A 25,704-nucleotide genomic window follows, 5' to 3' on the forward strand; every position below is an offset into this window, starting at 1 on the left:
TACTGAGCAGCAATAAGTCCTGGATCTGTGCTCAAAGTGCACAGAGAGCCAATTGAGCCAAATGAGAGCCAAACACTTTTGTACATAAAAATCTCTAAATAAAGTGTGTGTTTGTGTATGTGTGTGTGTTTGTGTGTGCATGTGTGTGCTCTGTAATTAACAGAGAGCCAGGTGACCTCACATGCATTAGTTAATCCTGATCTTTTCAAGAAAAGCATGACACAATGTTCCCTGACTTGCCTAGCAACTGCATCCCATAATTCACACAGCATCCTGCCTACTGCACAGAGGAGGGGGAAAAGAAAGAATATACAGACAGAACATAAAGAAAGAGAGAGGGTTTTTTTTGGGTAAAAATCTTGATGAATGTATCAGTTAGTAGTCTATAAAATCTGAGGTACATTACAGAAATGTGAGCTGGGACATGAGGCAGAGGAACTTCACACGTTTCTCGGTTATTAATGTGAACACTGTGGCAGGGGAATTCTCAGGAGAGATCAAAAGTTCACTAGCGAGAGATGTTTTTATGTAATCTGTCAACAAATCGTAATTCTAACTTTAACTGCTGCCACAGCTGATTACAGTCAGATTACCATTTCCATAAATGAATATTTGAATATTTCATACAGATCTCGTGTCTCAGAAAGGGTTAGTTAGCTGGAGTTATCTTGAGAATCCTTCCACATGAACATCCAAACACAGCTTTCTGCCGGAAGTGTAGAAAAGATGCAGGCTTCAGTCTCCATTGTGTTGTTTTGTTGTCGTTTGACTTAATAGAAAGTGTACTTTGTGTATTTGTCTTGAGGCCAATAGTAAATCTGTTTCAAAGTTTTTCCTCACTGAACGCTTGACGTATCTACGACTTCAAAAGTCAGGAGGGCCGCAGGGGTTTGGTAATTGTCCTGTAAATTATTTATTATAACAGCTTCACCAAACACATCACACGGGGCACATTTCTATGACAACCAGGTTCAAGCGTTTGTGTGTGTGTATCTGTGTACGGCCACTTTTTTTCATGTCCTTGTGTCACAGTGAAAAGGCCTCACACACACGCACGCACGCACGCACACACACACACACACACACACACACACACACACACACACACACACACACACACACACACACACACACACACACACACACACACACATAATGCCTGTCTTATTAGAATACACAAAGAAACATCTGCATTTCAGGTGAAGCAGTGTTGCTGCTCGGTAAAACCACATCCTATCATTAAAAGAAGAGTTCAGTCAAAAACTTCATTCCCAATCAGATTTTTGGTTTTGAGCTGAAGTTTGTTCAGGGCTTATCTAAACAATACGCAGGGGAAAACTCCTACCTGTTAGCTAACATTAGCTTTACAGAGTCAGTACGAAACTAATCACCAATAGCCAAACGTCAGTGAGCAAATACGGCTCGGCTGATCGACTCGTTTTTAAGTGATCAATTGTAAATGTTATTTGCAGTGAGAGCAAATTTATTAGAAAAGCTATGTGTGAGAAGGAAGACAAGTCAAGACAGATTAAATGAAAGGAAGGAAACACACTGACTGTCAAATGTAGCTGTAGAAATGATGAGAGGAATGTTATTGGAACGCTGAGGGAACAATGATGGGAATAATATTGGAACACTGAGGTAATGTTATTGGAATGGGAAGGGAACATTATTAGAATGATGAGGGTAATGTTCCTGGAATGATGAGGGAATGTTATTGGATTTATAAGGGAACGTTATTGGAATGCCAAGGGAATGTTATTGAAATGCTGAGGAAACATTATTAGAATGATGAGGGAACATCATTGGAATGCCGAGGGAATGTTTTGGAATGCTGAGTAATTGCTGATGGGAACTTTATTGGAACACTGAAGGAAAGTTATTCAAACGCTGTGATATACATGTTAGGATAATGAGGATCTCATGTCCTGCAATGCACAGCTTTGCAGACACACTGACTGTTATTTTAAAAATAATAAATGAATCACGACCGAGAAGAAAAGCTTACATTATGCTAGTGACTTGGTATTATAGCCATTAGTGGAGGAGCGCTGCCACACACACACACACACACACACACACACACACACACACACACACACACACACACACACACACACACACACACACACACACACACACACACACACCTATGCCAGCTGCTGTTGTATCATTAGGACAGAATAGAAGGATAAACTATTAGTATTTCCTGACCTTTTTTCCTCACATTTACATCACATTCTATAAACATCATCATCAGGAGGTTTCTTGCTCATTGATTACGTAAGCTCTGGATCTCCAGGTCTGAATCACACAGAAACACCTGACAGGAACAACAACAAATACAATAGGACAAAGTGATGTTACCACTGACCAAAAACATGAGGAAAGAAAGCACAAAAATGGTCCTTTTCTTGCTTCTAAATTAATTAATTAATTAATTAATAAACAAACAAATAAATACAGCACCAGCACACTTTACAATTCATTTGGACAAATCATATTTGTTTTTTTTTTTTGTTTTTTTTTTTTCTTTTATATGAGAGATCAGTAGAATTCAGAGTGTGTCAGAGACCTGAGCTGCACGCTGTGGTCCCTCTTAATACACCAGAAGCTTTAAGAGTCTCCGGGTTTTAGAGCGTGATCATGTTGAGAAATTTCCTTCATTTCACAACTCCAAGAAACAACAATTTCCAACCCCACCTCTCCCCTTATCTCTCTCATTTTGGGGACACTAAGCACCAGCTGCAGCATGTGACCACAGACTTTATTGGATCATCATGACATTAATAACGGCGTATCATCTACACAACGTAGCTCGATTTAGATGTTTGTTCAACAGCAAAGCAGGATCTCCAAGTTTCAGTTAAATTTCCCTCCCCAGCTACATCTAAACCACACAGAAGACAAGCCAAACGTGGGATGTTTAAGAAAGTCTGACACATGTGTTCTTTTCCTCAGCCTGTGCGTGGGATAAATGTAGGAAAGTCTTCGCGAGTCTGTGCAGCATATTTGACAACAGAAACGCTTCTGTACATCATAGACACTCTGCTGCACTCGAACTTAGTCTTTGTTTGCAGAAATGAATTGATATAAATCAACATTCTTTCTTCAACAAGCCTCTATGAGTCCTTTTAGATCACCTTTTAGGTGAAATAAAAATGACTGTATATGAGTGCTGATATATCATTTCATTAGGCACTCAAAAGAGGTACAACCATTTATCCATCCACCTATCCATACATCCCTCCATCCATTTATCTATCCATTTATCCATCCATTTATATATATCCATAAATCCATTTATCTATCCATCCATCCATCCATCTATCCATTTATCTATCCATCCATCCATCCATTTATCTATCCACCCACCCATCCATCCATCCATCCATCCATGCATCCATCCATCCATCCATCCACACACCTGTTAATCAATTCATCTATCAATTTATTCATCTATCCACCCAACCATCCATCTATTGATCCATCCTGCTTATCACACACAGGGTTACTGGGAACATCCTGGGGCCTCAGGGCACAAGACTGGTGTCACCCTGTACACACACACACACACGCACACACACGCCGATTTATGGCCAATTTATAGATGGCAATCAGCCTACAAAGTTTGTCTTTGGACTGTGGAGGAAACCCGAGAACCTGGAAGACCCCCCACGCCCAAGAATGGGGAGAAAAAATCCAAACTTCACTCACACATACACACACTTTGAAATTGTAAGCACATTCATTCCCATGTGTTAGGAAGAAAACAGTAAACAGTCTGAATTTTTTTTGGGGGGGATTACAGCACAAATATCCCAAGGGCAATAAGCTGTACACTTCTCTCAAGTTTTTTTTTCTGCGGTAATCTTCTGGACGGCTCTGCTGCTCTGACCTCTTGATCTGCCGCTTTCCATCATCCTCATGGGCAAGAAAAAAAAAGCTGAGACAGACAAAATACTGAGACAGAAAATAACAAATAGAAACTACACCCTGCGTAACAAAGACGGAAAAGACGGCAGGATCGACCAGATTACAGAAAAAAAAACTTCCTGCTTATTGAAATCAAAGAATTGATAGCTAAGGATCAGTCTACAAGCACGGAAAGCATTAAAGGAGGACAGGCATCGAGGAACTCTTTCAATCCAAGTTAAGAGATTTTTTTTATTCGTCTTCACTTGAATGCTGTGTATCTACAGAAATCCTGATCACCATGTGAGGCTTAGTAACAAGACCCTCAACAGGGGTCCTTTTTAAAGGCGGAAAAGAAAATTCTCTGGAGTCACAGCGTCAGCGTCAAAATCTCCAAATAAAAGAAGACAGGGATCAGACGAAGCTGATCTGCTAATCTGACTGACAAACTCAAAGCAAGTTCGTGTAACGGGAATGAATGCGGCGGGGAGAGAAACGGAAATCTTTTCAGAGATGAAATTCAGTTGTCAGATTCCACGCCTGCACAAGCTCTGAACTGTGAGTGAGCCGAACCAAACGGTTTGTTCTAAAAAACTCGACTTCTCACGTTCGTCTTCCTGAATTTCTGATTTCAAGAAACACTTCTCAAGCAGAGATGAGACATACTGTAAGAGAAATAAATACCAAAGTGTTTCCCTTTTTTTCAGCATGATTCGTATCAGACACGGACGTGAAACCAAGATGAAAACATGAGCAATCACTCATAAATAATGTAAAGGTTTAAAAGGTACTTACAGGAGATTTCTCAAGGCCCTGTCTAAAAAAGAGCACACACAAACACAGGACAAGACAAAACAAGTCACACTCAGATTAAAGGATACAACCGCAGAGCTCCACATTGAGTCCCGATGGCGAGGATTTTCTGGACCGGGTCGAAGGCCATGGAAGATGGCTGATACGGAAAACCATGGCGGACCGTCTGATAAAGGAGAGATCGGAAATGTTAACATTAACACAAGAATCAAACAGTACAGCTAGAATATAATGCAGATTTATTTGTTTTGTCAATTCTGGGACACTATTTATTCCTCCAGCTGTCATCTCTGTCTCTCTGACACTGTCTAATGAGAGAGTGGAGGCATAAGCGTGTTACATAAGTGGTTCCTATGTTCTCACCATTGCTGGAGTGCTGCAAACTGAAGGCACCGAGCCACAAGCTCCATCAAAACAATGACAAAACAGTGGACAAAAGGGACACAGTGTATATTTTTTTAAGAGGCCTGTGGAGCTGCTGGTGTAACCAAGGAGGAGTTTATTCTGAATAGTTTCTACTCATGCATCCAGCAGTTATGGTTAAGGTTTTCCCAAGTGTGTGTGTGTGTGTGTGTGTGTGTGTGTGTGTGTGTGTGTGTGTGTGTGTGTGTGTGTGTGTGTGTGTGTGTGTGAGAGAGAGAGAGAGAGAGAGAGAGAGAGAGAGAGAGAGAGAGAGAGAGAGAGAGAGAGAGAGAGAGAGAGAGAGAATTAGTCAGTGGTGCGAGAAATCAATTTTACTGACTGACATAATCCGCACAGAACAGATTACGCCAGATTCTGGGTGCTCTTGCTATTTGTACACCTCGCGCGCACTCTAAAGCTTCACTCCATTGCAACAAACCTGCAATAAATTTGATTTTTTTGGTCTATTTATTTCATTTATTATTATTATTATTATTTTTAAACAATGCAGGCTTATAACGCTGCACATCAGTTGCACCCTAAAGCTAAGACGCATTCCGTATCCGCACAAACCGGGCAGCGCTGCGTAAACTGATGCCCTGGGAAATATTTTACGCAGCCGCAGCGCAACACAATAAACACCAAACCAATCCTTCTGAAGAGACATAGATTAATATTGACCGCGTGTAAAATCAGCACTTCAGGCCAGCTCTCTTCAGTGACAGTGTGTGTGTGTGTGTGTGTGTGTGTGTGTGTGTGTGTGTGTGTGTGTGTGTGTGTGTGTGTGTGTGGTGTGTGACCATAGTGCGCCGGCCTGTCTATTCACACACAGAGTCCCTCCGTGGACATGAAGGATGAAACGCTGCTGTGTTGCTGTACACACACACACACACACACACACACACACACACACACACACACACACACACACACACACACACACACACACACACACACACACACAGCCGTCCTGCTTGGACCGAAACGTCAAGAAGGAGGCGACGCGTTAACGATTTAACGATTTCATGTGAAATCCGCACTTCTTTCTTAAATAACACCAACTCCGGCTTAGCGTGAGCACCTGGCCCTCGGACCCTGCGCTCATACACGGTGGTAAATCCTGTGCGTTTGGCTTTGCCCACCTTACAGAGCTGGAAGTGCTCGGACTGGAGGGTCTCCGGGAGGATGAAGTCGTTCTCTTTGGCCCCTGCATGTGGCGACGCTGAAGGCGATGATACCGCCGTCAAGCCGTCCAGCACCTTCCGAATATTAAACTTCTTCATTTTTTTTTTTTTTTTGCTCCCCGAGTTCAGTCAGACTGCGTCAAGAAGGATGAAGCACCTGAGACGAGATCACCGGGTTTAGGGTAAGAGATGAGGGAGGAGGGGAGGGGAAGCCGCTCTCACTCGCTTCGCCGTATTTAAATCTGACATTTTAGGGCGCGTTTTCTACCCTCTCCATGTCCATGTCTTTGACGTTGACGTGGGATTGTTTTTTTCTTTTTTCAAGTGCCTATGTTTGAAGCTTGGCCAAGTCGGCGTCCCGCTGCGTCTTCGCGTCTCTGGCACTTTCCGGTATCTCCGCCCTCTCTCTCTCTCTCTCTCTCTCTCTCAGCTCGCTGAAACGGCTGCAGCGGCGCGACTGCGCATTGCGCGCGACACCCGGATGTTTGTGGGGAGGAAAGCTCGTGCCGCCGCCGGTTATACTGTGCTGTGATGCTGCTGCTGCTGCTGCTGATGATGATGATGATGCGCGCTCGAGTGTCGCCTGTCGCGGAGATGATTTTGGAGCGAGCGCTGGGCGTCACGTGACAGGCAACGTGGCGGTGGAGGAAAGAAGGAGGGAGGAAGGAAGGAAGAAGGGGTGAGGGTTGGAGAGGAGAAGGCGCTCTGTTTAGCATCATCAACTATCTGGAGGAAACAAAATTCTGTGGAGGTTCAGTGCCTGCTGTCATGACGTGTGTACAAGCAGTGTTGCTTCACTCACTACAGAGCTCAAAACTGCGTCTGGAAGCAACATAAATACAACAACTGTGCATCAGGAGCTGAACAGCTGCTCACAAACCTATGAGCATCGCCAAGTGTAGGCTGGAGTGGTGTAAAGCACTGCAGCTGGACTCTGGATAGTGGAAACATCTCTGGAGTGATGAATCACACTTCAGTGCTGCATCTGGCAATGTGATGGATGAGTACGGTTTGGTAGATGCCAGGAGAACACTATCTACTGGAATACAGAGCTCCAGCAGTAGAGTCTGGTGAAGGATGGAAGCTGGTTTTAAGCCTGGGCCTCTTCCAGGAAATGTCATATTACTGTTAATGTTATAACACAAAATAAGATCTGTAAAACGTTCTATAAATTTGGTGTGGAGGAATAGCACAGAGCCCTCACCTCAACCCCATTGAACAAATTTGGGATCATTTGGACCGTCAGCTAAAAGCACTCTTTAAAACAGAATGGACACCAATTTCCACAGACACACTTGAAAGTCTGGTAGAAAGATTTTCCAGAATCTTTGAGGCTGTCACTGCTGGGTTAATTATCTTCACGGCCATGGATTTGGATTGGGATGTCCAACAATCTCATACATGAGTGATTTAGCTATAGGTATTATCATGGGGTGTTTAGATGAAACAGGAGCACCTTGCAGGAACCCAGAGGTGCAAGATGATGGTGCAAAACTCCTTATAGCCTGTAAGATAAGATAAAAAAAAAGATAAGATAAACTTCATTGATCCCACAGTGGGGAAATTTACTTATCACAGCAGCTCACAGACAGTTATTAAAGACTTATAGACAATAAGAAGAAAGAAAAGCTTCATATAAAACAATATTTAAATAATAAGAATAATGATGAGAATAATAATAACAAAATTATATTTCGTTATAAAATATTTCACAATAACATCACTGTAGGGGGCACGGTGGCTTAGTGGTTAGCACGTTTGCCTCACACCTCCAGGGTTGAGAGTTCGATTCCTGCCTCCGCCTTGTGTGTGTGGAGTTTCATGTTCTCCCCGTGCCTCGGGGGTTTCCTCCGGGTACTCCGGTTTCCTCCCCCGGTCCAAAGACATGCATTGGCATCAAAATTGTCCGTAGTTTGTGATTGTGTGAGTGAATGAGTGTGTGTGCCCTGTGATGGGTTGGATCGGTAGAAAATGAATGAATGAATGAATGAACATCACTGTAATGCAGTATGGTAAAGTCTGACAGCCACTGCAATGAACAATCTGCAGTAGTGCTCCATCCTACACTGGGGGTGTAGCAGTCTGCTGCTGAAAGAGCTACACAGGGTCTCCACAGTGCCATACAGTGGGTGAGAGGTGATGTTCCTAATAGATGTCAGCTTGGCTAACATCCTCCTCTCACCCACCTCCTCCACAGAGTCCAATGGGCAGTCCAGGACAGTGCTTGCTCTCTTAACCAGCTTGTTTAATCTCTTCATGTCCCATTCTGTACCGCCTCGCACCCAGCAGACTACAGTGTAGAGAATTGCGGAAGTCATCACAGTATAGAAAAATCGAGTAATCGTGACCCTGGAGTTATGAGTCTCCAACACGGTTTCTCATTCTCTCTCTCTCGCTATACAAGAAGATCTCTCTGATGGTTCACTTAATATACAGAGATCATTATGTTGGCTTGTAGAACACAACATTCTGTTTTGCTTATTCTTCTTTGACAAAAATATATATATTGCTACTCATTCTAGGGATTTCGAGCCACATGCACCAAAATCGGGTATGCCGTAGAAGTTTTAATTTCATTATAAATTTAGAGGTTTATAACTCGGCAAGCTTTCGAGCTATCTACACCAAACTCAGCCAGCTTCTTTAGGGTGATAGGTCTCTGGACAAAGGTTTAAATTGGTGTACCAACTGGCCTTTCAGTTTTCCTGCAGCTCCGCCCCCAATATATGCAAAATCAATAAACTTTCCACAACATTGACATGTGACACATTAAAACAATCAGCACAATGTGGGGAATTGCGTCACGGGTAATCGTGAAGTCACGTGCTCGTATCCACTCCCCACCAAAAGTATTGGCACCCTAGCCTACAGGCCTTTGGGTATACTTGCTCCGACAAGCCGACATCAAAGAATCTGGGACTCCACACACTAAGCACATTACACCAGATAATTAGTGCTTTCATTTTTTAATTATTGTGTTTATTAGGAGAATGGAGAGGCGCAGAAGCCCTTATAAGGTAAGGTGCTCTTTATTTACATATGAAGAACTGACCAATCACCCATCCACCCACCCACCTATCCATCCATCCATCCACCCACATACGAATGCACACATTTATACCTGTGAAAGCTCCAGACACCGACATCAGTGATTTAACACAATGTTTCTCCATTGTTCCAGTCTCTTCCTATTCATGCCTCTTTTTTATTCAGTGTGGAGTCTCAGAGGTGTACAGTTTGCCTTCAGACAGCTTTAATAAGACCTGTCTATTGATGGCAGTCTGAATGGCTCTCCACAAGGGGGCCAAAGTTCAGTGCAGTGTAACCATAGCGAAGGACGCCGTGCTTCATGCTCTGTGTCGACAGCAAGCACGTTAACAGACCAGGATTACACAACCAAATTTCATCAGTTTCATTTCAGGTTGGAAACGTCCTTTTCTCAATGTTCATTGCTAGTTAAAGTCTCCTTAACATCCATTTAACCATTGTGGTCTAAATCAAACCCCTTCGTGTTTAGCAGCTTTTTTTATGCAGGTGGAGATTAAACAGCTGTGACGCTTTACGAGACCGCCGTAAGATGCACCATGTCACAATTGTGTTGTGATGACCTCCAGTGAAGAATGAATAATTTAAAAAGGGTGTAATTGAATATGCAAATTTGTGGTCTTTGATTGAAACCTGGGATGTAATTTGGGTCAGCAGTATAAAGTGAGTTTAACAATGAGGGTATTATGTGGAGAGGTGTGTTGTTTGAAATGAATTCACTGCTAATACAACAAGGGAGAGAGAAAGACCCGTGGCCTTTAAAGAACATCATGTCACCTACCCACTCACCCACTCACTCACACACACACACACACTCACCTAAATGTAAAAGAAAGCTTTTGCCTCTTATTTATTTAAATAAAGGTTGCAGTTTATGTAAATTCCCACAATACCTGAACTGACAGAAAGTATAGCTACCTCTTTGTTCGGGTAAAATGCTGATGGTGTTTCTCCTATGAGCAGGTCTACACATCTCTGTTAAAACGGCACATATTTTTGTGTTAAAAAAAAAAAGAAAATGATTTTTGATGTGATACATCGACCAACAACATAAAAAAAAAATTTTGAATCACATTCAAACCTAAGATCAGGGGTATTTATTATTAACCTGTCATCAGTGACTTGGTTTCATCGGACCGCTGAAGTCATGGTCCACTAAGAGCTTACAAAACAGGTAGAGGACACGATGTCCTGTAGAACACAGTAAAGTCCATCATCAACTAGTGGAGAAAATGTGGCATCACAATGAACAGCACTGAGAACAGGACGTCCCTACAAAATGGACAAAAGCACAAGAAGAATCTAATCATGGAGGCTGCATAAAGAAGCATTAAAGGAGCTGTAAGAACATCTGGAAAGCAATGATTATTGTATATGACACAACCTCACATATTCTTCACCTGTATGGACTATGGGGCAGGGCAGCAAGAAGGAAGCCTGTGGCAAAATATCTTACGGCCTGATGAGACCAAGATATCTTGGTGCAGAACAACACCAAAGAACACCATATTTCACTGATCACCACTGTCTGTCAGGAACCAATCACTGATTGCTGTCTTTCAACGACCAATCACTGATCGCTGTTTCTTAATGACCAATCACAGATTGCTGTCTCTTAATGACCAATCACAGATCGTTGTCTCTTAATGACCAATCATTGATCACTGTCTCTTAATGACCAATCACAGATCGCTGTCTCTTAATGACCAATCATTGATCACTGTCTCTTAATGACCAATCACAGATCGCTGTCTCTTAATGACCAATCACAGATTGCTGTCTCTTAATGACCAATCACAGATTGCTGTCTCTTGATGACCAATCACAGATTGCTGTCTCTTAATGACCAATCACTGATCGCTGTCTCTTAATGACCAATCACTGATCGCTGTCTCTTAATGACCAATCACAGATTGCTGTCTCTTAATGACCAATCACAGATTGCTGTCTCTTAATGACCAATCACAGATTGCTGTCTCTTAATGACCAATCACTGATCGCTGTCTCTTAATGACCAATCACTGATCACTGTCTCTCAACGACCAATCACTGATCACTCTCTCAATGACCAATCACTGATCACTGTCTGTCAACGACCAATCACTGATCACTGTCTCTTAATGACCAATCATTGATCACTGTCTCTCAACAACCAATCACTGATCACTGTCTCTCAACGAGCAATCACTGATCAGTCTCTTAATGACCAATCACCGATCACTGTCTCTTAATGACCAATCACAGTTCGCTGTCTCTTAATGACCAATCACTGAACACTGTCTCTTAATGACCAATCACTGTCTCTCAATGACCAGTCACTGATCACTGTCTCTTAATGACCAATCACTGATCACTGTCTCTTAATGACCAATCACTGTCTCTCAATGACCAGTCACTGATCACTGTCTCTTAATGACCAGTCACTGATCACTGTCTCTTAATGACCAATCACTGATCACTGTCTCTTAATGACCAATCACTGTCTCTCAATGACCAATCACTGATCACTGACTCTTAATTACCAATCACTGATTACTGTCTCTCAGCGACCAATGAGTAATAGCGTTCTTCAATACTACATAAAGGTATTTTAGATACTAATAAAAAAGTATTTGTTTATACATGTATAAAAATTTACTTTGAGGTTTAATGAACAATTATTTACAAAATGGCCCATGTTAAAGTGAAGTGCTTTTCTTGCAGCAGATGAGAACACATTATTCACCAAATAAACACATGAAATGAAATTCAGCACAATTATTGATGCAATCTGCAGTCTAGATTGTTTTTCTCTTTATCTCTTTAACATCCAAAGAATACAAGGCAGTAATCCAAGATATTAAACTGAGAAAAGAAATAAACACTAATGAAGACAAAATTTAGTGAATATTTGGGATGGTCGAGTTTCAGTTTGGGAACGTACTGGAAAATTCTTTAAAAAGTACATACATCTCTTAAGGGGGCGTGGAACGGTGGCTTAGTGGTTAGCACGTTTGCCTCACACCTCCAGGGTTGGGGGTTCGATTCCCGCCTCCGCCTTGTTTGTGTGGAGTTTGCATGTTTTCCCCGTGCCTCGGGGGTTTCCTCCAGGTACTCTGGTTTCCTCCCCTGGTCCAAAGACACGCATGGTAGGTTGATTGGCATCTCTGGAAAAATTGTCCGTAGTGTGTGATTGTATGAGTGAATGAGAGAGAGAGAGAGAGAGAGAGAGAGTGTGTGTGTGTGTGTGTGTGAGTGAATGAGAGTGTGTGTGCCCTGCGATGGGTTGGCACTCCGTCCAGGGTGTATCCTGCCTTGATGCCCGATGATGCTTGAGATCCCCGTGACCCCAGAAGTTCGGATAAGTGGTAGAAAAATGTTAAATGCTATAAAATCTATTAAATGTTAAAAATGTTTCTGTTTTTTTTTTTTATTTTTTATTTTTTTTTTTGTAAATTTATTCGGCCTGGAAGCACTAAGAAGTGAGTCTGGATATGTTTTCATTTTTTTCTAGTCGTGTCTTTGGGATTAATTCTATCATGAACAATCCGGGAAAATGTTGATGATGATGGGATCAGGGATTAAAAGCCTGATCAACACAGCTCTGACATGTAAAAGCATCTTCATCAACCCTGCTGTGATGAAGGCGTCTGTTTGGAACTGCATCAAAGCATGGTTTTGGTTTTAAAAAAAAAATAAAAAATCTAATACAGTCCATATTAGTAAAATATGCAAAAAATCTCCACACCAAATAGTTTATGAAGGCCACTTCCCTGCTTCCCTCCAGGATTTGTTTGTGATTGCTGTGGCTAAAAATGGATGAACGCAGTCATTTTGAAAAATCTCCTCTGAATATGATATATGTTTGCTTGATTTTTAATTTTCTGGAAAGACTTACCTAGACTTACCTAAAGCACTTTTGAGTCCCAGCCTGCAAAACACAAACATAAACAAACACACACACACACACACACACACACACACACACACACACACACACACACACACACACACACACACACACACAGGTTGCATTGTTGTCTAGGCAGGTGGCAGGTGTAGGTCCATTCTATCTGTAACAGAGGAAAGCACATGAACTGTACACAAGCGTGGAAATTGATGAAAGGATGAATGAGTGAAATGAATTAACTCACCAGGCATGATGCAGCTGCAATTAAACCTATTCTCTCTCTCTCTCTCTCTCTCTCTCTCTCTCTCTCTCTCTCTCTCTCTCTCTCTCTCTCTCTCTCTCTCATGTGTCTGTGTCTATGACAACCAATGACGCAACAAAATGTTTGGGATGATGACGCTCACACTCCAGTATTAGCCATGATGCGATGCGCTCTGCTGATCATTCCAACAAAAAACACACCTCACAGAATTGGGTGTGTCCCTGACTACAGCTTAGCTGATTACATCACTCACACACACACACACACACACACACACACACACACACACACACACACACACACACACAGACACACACACTTCACTTTTAGAGTCGATGCACCTACAAACAACATCCGTAGCTATGAACATTAAAATGTTTTATTGCAGCCCAGTGTTTTAATCCAAGGTGTAAAAAAAACACCTCTTGGTGTCTATGGAGTATGACACAAGTACAATATCTCATACAGATTTCTTCACTTTACAGTAAATAAAGGAAAAGATATGCGGGGCGTATTTACTGGCCATCTGACGCATGGTGACTGCAATGAGATGTAACACACCAAGTAGTGAAACAACACAATCATAAACACAAGGTAACACAAGTCAGAGAGCTGAAATGGGTTTGATATCAGCATGGTGTGTGGAGAAAAAATAACCGTTTTTGTTTTTCTGAAACCTTTCTATGAAAATATCATCTCTAACACACATTACAGTAATATATGTTGCTAGATGAAGGCATCATCAGTGCAACTTCAGAATCAGCAAGCTGAGTCAGTGAGTTGACTCTTCTGTGTTTGATAAACTACCTGGATAAAGACGATAAAAAAGTGATCTTTCTTACAGTCCTGATTTTCTAAATAATAATTGATAAATAATTCCCCAAAACATGTTTAAGAACCAGTCCATCGTGTGAATTTGTCTCCTCCCAGTCACAGTGTTATTGAACAAATTCTCAAACCCAAGCCAGAATTATCACGATAGTCTCTTCCATTAGCTTCACTTCCATCATCTTGGTGCCCTGAGGGCTTGGAGTCTATTAAAGGGATTTAAGCAGCAATACGAGGGGAGGGACACTCCAGACAGATGGGGGGCATGCTGCACAGACGGGGGGCACACTGGACAGACAAGTAGTTTCTGGACAGACAGGGGATACTCTCGACAGACATGGAACACGCTGGTCACATGGGGACACTCTGGACAGACAGGGGACACTCAGGAGAGATAAGGACACCTTAGAGAGATGGGAGACACACTAGACAGATGAGGGCACTCTGGACAGACGGGAGACACTCTGGCAAGACGGGGGACATTCTGGACGTACAGGGAACACTCTGGACAGATGGGGACACCCTGCATAGATGGGGTGCCAATACATCACAATTATACAACCACACTTTGGACAATTTAGAGATGCTAATCAGCCTACAGGGCATGTCTTTGGACTGGAAAGAAACCAGAGAAGTTTGAGGAAACCCTCAGAGCAAAGAAAGAAAAATGCTAAACGCACACAATTTTGAGAGGGGAATGAAACCCACAACCCTGGAGGTGTGAGGAAAATTCGACATATTGAGTCAAACAACTTTACCCAAGTTACAACTTTATACAGTAATGTTAAGTTTCTACAGTACTGTCTGTATAATTAATCATCTGTATTACAAGCCACTTCGCTCAACAGGAAGCCTCATCATCTAGACTGGCGTCTCTTATTGTGTTGTAAAATAAATAATAATAATCTCTTTTCTAATACAATAGATTCTAATAATATAATAATAATCAAATCTCCCTGATTACACACTCAATTTAAACACACACACACACACACACAAAGCAATGGAAAATCTCACCCGCATGTTTGTATTGTTTCTTTCTTTATTTTTTAATATTAAACTCTGAATCATAATAATATCCGAAGTGCAGGGTGACTCATCGTCTCATCGCACGCTGTTAAAAATAAAACTCATATATTCGAATCCCGTACAAATGAACAGCTTCCTCCCACTAGAGAAAAACACCTCAGTGGTAGAGCTCACGTCTCCGTATGGATCTAGAGACAAAAACGGATGTGAGGAAGTTCTGTATGATGTGGTGGTGTTGGTTTGTTTTGTTCTGGGTTTTTTTTTTGTCCAGCTTGTGCAGCATTAGTCGGGTTCTTATTTATCAGGTGTTTGATATATGCTTCATAGGTTCTGTAAACAGAAACTTCTTCTCTCTTTGGAGACTTGTCTTCTCTTTCCATTCACTGCTCTCCTCTCTTGTGCTACTCCAGGTTTCAGGTTCGACTAACCTCACCAGTTCGGTCAAACTTCTGGAGTATCTCAGCTTTCTCCTCCTGAGACAATCAGTGAAGGTGTTAAAACTAACGGTTACTGTAATAATCTTTAAAGAGAACATTTATTTATTAATTAATGTCTAACGTGAATTATGTGAGTTGCTCTTTATAAGGTAATATACAATATAAAATTCTATCCAGAATATATATATATATATATATATATATATATATATATATATATATATATATATATATATATATATATATATATATATAAACTTTTCCAAAAGTTATTTTTCATTGGTTTAAAAATATCTAACCTGAATTTTTTTAAACAGTTCATGTTGTTCTGTTATCAGCTGTTTGGTCTGCTCCTGTTCCTGCCTCCGGCGTTCCAGCACTGTCTCTCGGTACAGTCGAAAGCTCTGGATCTTCTCCAATTGCTCCCTCTGCTGTTCCTCCTCCACCACTGCATCCTTCAGACGCTCAGGCTTGCTGGTTCTCCTACAGTGAGAGAGAGAGAGAGAGAGAGAGAGAGAGAGAGAGAGAGAGAGAGAGAGAGAGAGAGAGAGAGACAGAGACAGAGACAGAGACAGAGAGACAGAGAGACAGAGAGAGACAGAGAGAGAGAGACTCATGTTTTCACCATGCTTTGTAGATTTCACTCTTATTGTTGATGTGGAAGCCGACTCAGACAAGCCATCAAATAAAGTTATATAGCGTAACCATCAGTAATGGTTTGAGTGCTGGACTAATGATAGCTGCTTAATAGATTACTGAGAGTTCAGTAGAGAGACAGACTTTAAAATAATCCACTCCCTGCTCAGTGCCCTGACTATCCGACTATTTATCGGATTGAGACGCAGCTACCAGAATTCCACAGGAAGTCTATGGAACCTCCTGTGACCATGGAAAGTATGCGTACCTGATGAAAGGTGTGAGGTCCAATGTGTGGTCTCCGAGTGTGCTGAGATTTTTCAGGTACTGCTGACGAGTTTCAAAAGCCTGCACACCAAAAGCAAGGGACACACACACACACACACACACACACACACTCAATTCAAATTTATTTATTTATTTGTATAGCACTTTTTACAACTGTCTCAAAGCAGCTTTACGGAACGTAAAAATAGAACAAAAGATTAATCTAAAGATTAATATAATACAAAAATTCAAGATTAATATTAGATGTATTTAAATGTGTAGGTATTTATCCCCAATGAGCAATTCTGAGGTGACTCAGGTGGCTGTGGTGAGGAAAAACTCCCTTGAATGGTAAAGGAAGAAACCTTGAGAGGAACCAGACTCAAAGGGGAACCTTATCCTCGTTTGGGTGACACTGGAAGGTGTGATTATAAATATACAGTCGTACACAGTCATAAATGTGCGTGTATTTGCGTGTGTGTGTGTGTGTGTGTGTGTGTGTGTGTGTACACAGACCTTAGCTGCCCTGCCAGGCTGTGCAGATTCCCAGGCCAGTTTCATTGCCTTAATTTGCTCCAGTCTCTCAGTGTCCTTTTTTACCTCGATCTGTTCTTCGTCCGTCTTCTCACAGACCACATGAAGTATCCAGTGTGGCTTACTCTCATCCAGACTCTACACAAAAAACACAAAGAGACACACACACCCTTTCATATGTATACACACCATCGACACACCTTCTTCTGTATCTGCGTTGTAGAGACGATGGGAAACATTGTCCTTAAGTTCTTTTTTAAAACATATTAATCCTTAAATCATAATAATATCCAAAGCGCAGTTTGACTCATCATCTAAAAGCACTCTATAATCGCATGATCTGTTAAAAATAAAACTTGTATGTGAAATCCTATTTAAGCAGACAACTTCCTCCCACTATGGAGATCACACATCCAAGCAGCTCCAGATAAACTTAGGGAAGTAAAGTAACGTGACAATGTCCTCCACACACACACACACACACACACACACACACACACACACACACACACACACACACACACACACACACACACACACACACACACCTTTTCTATCTTGACTATCTCTGGCTTGGGTGTGGCTTTGTCTTTGTCCTTGTCTTTGGTCTTGGCAGCTTTGGATGTTTTCTGGGATGTGCTAAGGGGTTGCTCCACGTTCACAGGTGTTTCCTCGATCAGGTGTCTGAACACTGCACATTACATGAGAAAATGTTTTAGCAACATTAGGATTAATATAGTTGAAGAAACGCACCTGAATAACTAGACAGTGACTTGCATTTATATGACATACAGCTGGATATAGTGATTGTACATCAGTTGCTGCTATACGCAACACTCTGTGTGAATGGAGAACATGCTAGATGGCAGTATTGCTCTATCCCTCCCCTTCCTACACAAGCTCATTCCCTTCCCTTTGGTCTCCTTAGATACCCATCATCCCACTGGACAGGCTAACAACTATACATGGCATCCATAACGACCGAATGACAGCAGGTTCATATCTAATCTGAAGTCATATCCTCCGTCCATTCGCCAGAAATATCCGTCAACTGAGACAATGTGCGGTCGCTGCTTATAAGAACTTATAGGCAATACAAAGCAACCATGTTGACAACGGAACAAATCAGAAAAAAATTCAGATGTGTGTGCTGGCCTACAAAAAGCCTTCACCTGGTCAAAGATTTTCTACTTTACATTGTTTCTTCTTCATATAGTTTACTTTATAGTTCCTTCAAAAGGAAAAAAATGTTTCCTCAACAACAAATACTGAGAAATATGAAATAATGACAAGTTTAGAACCTTTAAAACCATGACAATGAGCTTTTCAAGCTTTGTCTCATCACCTGGAAAAAAAATCAAGCCGTTTGTCATTTCTTTATTTGATTTATCTCTGTTTTAGGTGTAGCTGAGGAGAGAGGAACAGGTATAGATAAGGGGGAGGATCAGGTGTAGATAAGGGGGTGGATCAGGTATAGATAAGGGGGAGGATCAGGTATAGATAAGGGGGAGGATCTGGTATAGATAAGGGAGTGGATCAGGTATAGATAAGGGGGAGGATCAGGTATAGATAAGGGGAGGATCAGATATAGATAAGGGGAGGATCAGGTATAGATAAGGGGAGGATCAGGTATAGATAAGGGGGTGGATCAGGTATAGATAAGGGGGAGGATCAGGTATAGATAAGGGCAGGATCAGGTATAGATAAGGGGGAGGATCAGGTATAGATAAGGGGGAGGATCAGGTATAGATAAGGGCAGGATCAGGTATAGATAAGGGGGAGGATCAGGTATAGATAAGGGGGAGGATCAGGTATAGATAAGGGCAGGATTAGGTATAGATAAGGTGGAGGATCAGGTATAGATAAGGGGGAGGATCAGGTATAGATAAAGGCAGGATCAGGTATAGATAAGGGGGAGGATCAGGTATAGATAAGGGGGAGGATCAGGTATAGATAAGGTGGAGGATCAGGTGTAGATAAGGGGGTGGATAAGGTATATAAAAAAGGGGTGGATCAGGTATAGATATAGGAAGTGTAACAAGTGTAGGTAATTGAGTGGATTGGATGTAGATAAAGAGATGGATCAGGTGTAGATAAAGGAGTGGATCGGGTGTAGATAAAAGGGTGGACCAGGTATAGATAAGGGGGTCTATCAGGTATAGACAAGGGGGTGGATCAGGTGTAGATAAGGGGTGGATCAGGTGTAGATAAGGGGGTCTATCAGGTATAGACAAAGGGGTAGATCAGGTGTAGATAAGGGGTGGATCAGGTGTAGATAAGGGGGTCTATCAGGTATAGACAAGTGGGTGGATCAGGTGTAGATAAAGGGGGTGGATCAGGTGTAGATAAGGGGGTGGATCAGGTATAGATAAGGGGGTGGATCAGGTGTAGATGAAAGGGTGGATCCGGTGTAGACGAGGAGAGTGGATCATGTGTAGACAGCCAGAGTGGATCAGGTGAAGGTAAAGGGGTAGATCAGGTTTAGAACACTGGTTCTTCTCAGATTCAATGTGAGAATCGTCTCCTTTGAGCTGAAACGTCTCAACACATTTTGTATCAAAGCTCAAAAGTGGCTGATACCAACTGGTTGGTCCCGGCAAAATTTTTGTTGAATTTGCACTTGTCCAATTTCTTCTCACCTCCTCTTTCAACAAGTGGGTGAAAAAAGTGTGAAAAGTTACATCAGACAGTGCTACGTTCTGTAAGAACACAACCTAGCAAACGTATTAGGATTGAAGAAGCAGAGAAAATGTTAAACCTCAAACCATAAAAAAATAAGATAAAATAAAATAAATAATCTACTTTAAATCATAATCCCAGAACCGAAATCTTTTTAAGGGTCTATGGTGCCATGCTACATCACCAAAAACCATCAACTGGACCAGATGGTAATGAACTTCAGATATAATTTAAAGTCATTATTGTCTCAGTGTTAGAGAGTTAAAGGGAATGCCACGAAAAGTTCATTTAAGGTAAGGGTTATATGACATGGCAAAACTTTGAGTCATCATGTAAAGAGAAGATGAGAGCAAGCGAGAGAATATGACGTGTGTGTAGAGAAGAGGTGAAGTGAGGCATGAGCAGGAGCTGGATGAGCAGACTTGACTCAGATGGGTTACACCAGGCTGGGCAGATCTGTCCTCAGGCCAAGTCTCATGCGGATGTACTGATTAGTGTGTGTTTAGAGCCTATAGGGCCTATGTAATATAACAGTGCTGCTGCTTTGATAGGACACACACACACATGCACACACACATAAAGTGGGTTAATTCAATTCTTTCTCCTCCAGAAATACCTTGCATTGGCACTGGAGGCCAAGAACCAGCTTCATTTGACTTCCCATTGACCCATTTCCACAGAAACAAAATTGGAGACAAAGGCAGCAAGATGTCCAATATATGTACTTACTGCTCTGAACACACACACATACACACACACACACAAACAAATGCAGATATATGTGTACACAGGTTTAAACACTCCTAATTAAGACCTTCCTTGAGACTCAAACCACTAAACTAATAAAATATGTAATTCTACCTCATTTTCAGAGCTGTCCAGATCTGTATAATGATTGCAGGATTTCATTAGAAAACAAAACAAACATATTTATTACGTCGGTGCTAATTAAGGCTTTATGGAAAAATAATATTTTAATAAAAATAATCTCAGAAACTAGAATGATTCATTCATCTCATTACTATAGTTATTTAACAATGATTACAATTTGTACTTATTCAAGAACGATACATCGTAGTTTAATCATAATGCGACATGGAAACGTCCACAAAACACCTTCATGACAGCAGCTACGGTATAAAGAGTCATCATTATCAGTTCATGAGACAAAAATCCACCAAAATCTTCTGTCCTAAAAACTGACTGTTCTGTCTGAATCACTGACACTGCAGACTCCTTACCCCCTTACATAAATGTTAAATTACAGTCTTTTTACATAAGACATACAGCATATAACTGTTAAATCATCTTTTTTCCTCAACACCGTCACCTCTGGCTTGTTCTTTAGGGATAAATAAAAGTTTTGAACTTATATCCAGAATTTATAGATTTCTGTCAAGCTGCTTAGTGACGTATTGAGTGTGTATTGTTAAAAGTGCTATAGAAATAAAATTTAAATTGTATCAAATTTATTTAACTTTTTGTAGGCCTTGTAAAGGTTATGTAAAGACCGATCGACCTACCTACCTACCTTCCTACCTACCTACCCAACCCACCCACCAAATAAGACCTGAATGATGAAGTGAAGTAGACCAAAAGATCCTCAAAAGCTACACATCATGCCGAGATCCAAAGAAATTCAGGAACAATTGAGAAAGAAAGTAATTGAAATCTATCAGTCTGGAAATGGTTATAACGCCATTTCTAAAGCTCCGGGACTCCAGAGAACCACAGTGGGAGCAATTATCAACAAAAGGCGAAAACATGGAACAGTGGTGAACCTTCCCAGGAGTTCCCAGCTGACCAAAATTGCCTCAAGAACACAGCGATGACTCATCCAAGATGTCACAAAAGACCCCACAACAAAATCCAAAGAACTACAGGCCTCACTTTCCTCAGTTAAGGTCAGTGTTCATGACTCCACCATAAAGAAAGAGACTGTGCAAAAATGGCCTGCATGACCACTGCTGAGCACCTCGATGAGCCCAAAGACTTTTGTAAAAATACTCTTTGGATTGACAAAACAAAAGTTGAACTTTTTTGGAATGTGTGTGTCCCATTACATCTGCATAAAAGTAACATTTAATTTCAGAAAAAGAACATCATACCAACAGTAAAATATGGTGGTGGTAGTATAATGTTCTGGGGCTGTTTTGATGCTTCAGAGCCTGGAAGACTTGCTGAACCATGAATTCAGCTGTCTACCAAAAAATCCTGAAGGACAATGTGCGGCCATCTGTTCGTGACCTCAAGTTGAAGCGAACTTGGGTTCTGCAGCAGGACAATGATCCAAAACACACCAGCAAGTCCACCTCTGAATGGCTGAAGAAAAATAAACTACGTCAAAGTTTTAAAAGCCTATTCAAAGTCCTGACCTGAATCCTACTGAGATGCTGTAGCATGACGTCAAAAAGGCGGTTCATGCTCGAACACTCTCCAATGTGGCTGAATTACAATAATTCTGCAGAGATGAGTGGACCAAAATTCCTCCACAGTGCTGTAACAGACTCATTGTAAGTTACTGCAAATGCATGATTGCAGTTCTTGCTGCTAAGGGTGGCTCAAGCAGTTATTAGGTTTAGGGGGCAAACACTTTTTCACACATGGCCATGTAGGTTTCCCCTTAATAATAAAAACCTTCATTTAAAAACTGCATGTTGTGTTTACTTGTGTTATATTTGACTAATATTTCTATATTTTTTTATGCTCAGAAACATTAAAGTGTGACAAACATGCAAAAAAAAAATAAAAAATCAGGAAGGGGGCCAGCACTTTTTCACACCTATCTACTCAAATAGTTTGTTTTCTACAGTGATGTTCAGTATACACAATTAGCTAATATTATAGCTAGTTAGACAATGCTAATGTTAACTTTCTGGCAAGCGTTAGCAGGCTAATACTCAAAATGATGTTACTTCATAGGACATGTGAATCAGTTTTCGAATTTCAACATCGCCACACTGATCAGGGAGTTAACCATTTTAAGTGCAGTCTCTCATTCGTGCAATCCTTCGTTCGAAACTCTAATCCAAGAAATCCAATAATGCACCAGAAAAAAAAAAAAACAGGAGGAATATATGCTGAGAAATGAGAACGTAGTCATAAGTGTCCCGATGTGGAGTGAGTCATTAGCAGTGCACAAACATGATGCTCTGGTTTACTACAGTATGTGAACAGGAGCGTGAGAGCTGATTGAGATGCAGCCCATAAACTGCATCAGGAGGGACATCGGGAGATCCGCATGCACAATGAGGAGGAACGAAAGTCCACAAGATCTAGTCTAATGAGAGGTCCCTCCTATGATCATCTAAAAACCTTTCATCCCTTTCATCATCACCCCAAACATCAACACCATGCCAAGAATACACTAACTGCTCCTACGCTTCCTTTTGTTTCCATTTCAATGAGCTTCTCCTTCCCCGTCTACCGCATCGCTCCAAATCATGACATGTTTGAGGCGATTATTCCTCATCCCACCTGCCGTGGGTCACCGAACAAAATCAGACCTCCGGCAGAATTTATTTGTGTTTCATTATCACGTCTGTGGTTCTCTGCTCAAAGAGACCGGCACAATATTTTCCGGTCTGATGAGAAAACAAAGAAACTGGATTTAAATCATAAAAGTCCAGATGAGACCTGATAGTTTTATCTCACATTATTGTGCTTATTTAAATGAATAAACATAAACGTGAAATTTGGTCTCACGCAGGATTCGAGATAAACAAACAGACCTGAGTTAATATTAAACCTTCTTTATCTTGTGTCCTTACAAGTTTTCACAATGACTTTTTCAATACATCGTTTAAATGCATTGACACAGAAATGCTTAATTCATTTTAATTTCTAGTACTGATTTGTAAAATACACTTCTAATATAGCAGAGCTGGGATTAAAATATATTTTTTTCAATTGGTTCGGTTATTTTTAAATCCTGGCTCCACCCTCATCTTGTGATTGGTTGTTTACACCGGTGCGCTTGTTTCCCTTCATTCATTCATTCATTCATTCATTCATTTTCTACCACTTATCCAAACTTCTTGGGTCACGGGGAGCCTGTGCCTATCTCAGGCATCATCGGGCATCAAGGCAGGATACACCCTGGATGGAGTGCCAACCCATTGCAGGGCACACAAACACTCACAATTTTCCAGAGATGCCAATCAACCTACCATGCATGTCTTTGGACCGGGGGGAGGAAACCGGAATACCCGGAGGAAACCCCCGAGGCACGGGGAGAACAACCCAACCCTGCAATCGACCCCCCAACCCTGGAGGTGTGAGGCAAACGTGCTAACCACTAAGCCAACATGCCCCCCGTTTCCCTTCATGAGTTTACATAATAAAACACACATGCTGTGTCCCAATTCTTCCACTTAATCTATGCACACTATGAAGAAAATCCATACATTTAAGTGTGTAGCAAAAGAAAATAGTTGTGTCCCAAATCACACTTATAAACTATTCTGCACCATTTTGTTTCAAAAAGAAGAAACAGAAGAAGTAGAATAAGAGGAGGAAGAAGTGCAATTCAAAAACCAAGATAATTCACTTATTCTAGTGTGGAACCCTGGACACTTCATGCACTCGATGTTCACAGCTTTGTTTACAAAAAGGAAGAGGGGCAGAGCTACCAAGCATTTACATATTTACATTTACAGCATTTGGCAGACGCCCTTATCCAGAGCGACGTACATAAGTGCTTAAATCTCTAACACTGAATACATTAATGCTGGCTCACTAGGTTACATACTTAAGATACCATGAGTTTAAAACATTTGTTCAAAGTTACAATGAAAAAAAAGGGTTTTGTTTTTTTGTCAAAGGGTTTTTTTTTTTTTTGTTTTTTTTTAAATGCAAAGGATAAGGAAAGAAGTGCTAGTTGAATTGCTTCCTGAATAAGTAGGTCTTCAACCGCCGCTTGAAAATAGCCAGTGACTCAGCTGTCCGGACCTCTAGGGGAAGTTCATTCCACCACCTTGGTGCCAAAACAGAGAAGAGTCTTGTAGTATACTTGCCTCTTACCCTGAGAGATGGTGGAACCAGTCGAGCAGTGCTGGTAGATCGGAGGTTGCGGGGTGCAGTGCGAGGAATGATGCGGGCTTTGAGGTAAGAGGGAGCTGGTCCATTTTTGGCTTTGTAGGCCAGCATCAGTGTTTTGAATCGGATGCGTGCAGCTACCGGAAGCCAGTGGAGGGATCGCAGCAGCGGGGTGGTATGCGAGAACTTTGGCAGGTTGAAAACAAGCCGGGCAGCTGCATTTTGGATCATTTGTAGAGGACAGATTGCGTTCATAGGTAGACCTGGCAGCAGCGCATTGCAGAAAAGAAAAAGCTTTTCAAGATGGCCGACGACACTCCATAGGATGGAACATTTTACTAAGGCCCTTTAAATGAGCCCATGATGTGTGATTATATTAACATTTCTGTCAGGACCACTTTGTCAAGTGAGAGTTTATTAGATGATAGCATACAGTTAGTGTTGGCGGTATGGTTCTGTTCGGGACAGGAATCCACGCGCCCGTCCGTGCGCATGCATGGACCGAGCGGGGAGAGCAGCAACTAGAAAATAGATAAACCCCCCCACAACAGAACCATTTGTCATGCATAGTTTTTTTTTGGTTTTTTTTGCAAATAATAAATGAATAAATTGATAAATAAATAAATAAATAAATAAATAAATAGAGAGAGGGAGAGGGGTTCCGGCATAGTGGAAGGGGTTGGAGGAGGGAGTTTAATTCGCAGCAGTGGCGACGCGCTAGAAAGCGGCTCAATGAATGGGAATTCA

The 25,704-nt window shown here is 41.5% G+C and overlaps 2 protein-coding genes across 4 annotated transcripts in view; both read right to left on the minus strand.

Annotated features, from left to right (window-relative positions):
* The window catches only part of stxbp5a (syntaxin binding protein 5a (tomosyn)), a 66,213-nt gene extending 59,009 nt beyond the window's left edge, over window positions 1-7,204 (minus strand). For 2 of the 3 annotated variants that reach the window (XM_027147610.2, XM_027147609.2), the window contains exons 1-2: window positions 6,273-7,204; window positions 4,797-4,894 (exon numbers count right to left, since the gene is read on the minus strand). In XM_027147610.2, the coding sequence (XP_027003411.2) occupies window positions 4,797-4,894; window positions 6,273-6,413 (239 nt within the window). In that variant the 5' untranslated portion in view covers window positions 6,414-7,204. The remainder of the gene's footprint in view (window positions 1-4,796; window positions 4,895-6,272) is intronic. The other variant, XM_027147613.2, reaches the window with a different exon arrangement.
* A 6,667-nt stretch (window positions 7,205-13,871) lies between these two features.
* Window positions 13,872-25,704, minus strand: part of adgb (androglobin) — a 41,821-nt gene continuing 29,988 nt past the window's right edge. The window contains exons 29-33 of the mRNA XM_027147596.2: window positions 17,790-17,932; window positions 17,224-17,379; window positions 16,709-16,788; window positions 16,104-16,287; window positions 13,872-15,840 (exon numbers count right to left, since the gene is read on the minus strand). Of these exons, the coding sequence (XP_027003397.2) occupies window positions 15,781-15,840; window positions 16,104-16,287; window positions 16,709-16,788; window positions 17,224-17,379; window positions 17,790-17,932 (623 nt within the window). The 3' untranslated portion in view covers window positions 13,872-15,780. The remainder of the gene's footprint in view (window positions 15,841-16,103; window positions 16,288-16,708; window positions 16,789-17,223; window positions 17,380-17,789; window positions 17,933-25,704) is intronic.

The sequence above is a fragment of the Tachysurus fulvidraco genome, chromosome 9 (assembly GCF_022655615.1).
Source record: "Tachysurus fulvidraco isolate hzauxx_2018 chromosome 9, HZAU_PFXX_2.0, whole genome shotgun sequence".
In the NCBI taxonomy this organism is placed as follows: Eukaryota; Metazoa; Chordata; class Actinopteri; order Siluriformes; family Bagridae; genus Tachysurus; species Tachysurus fulvidraco.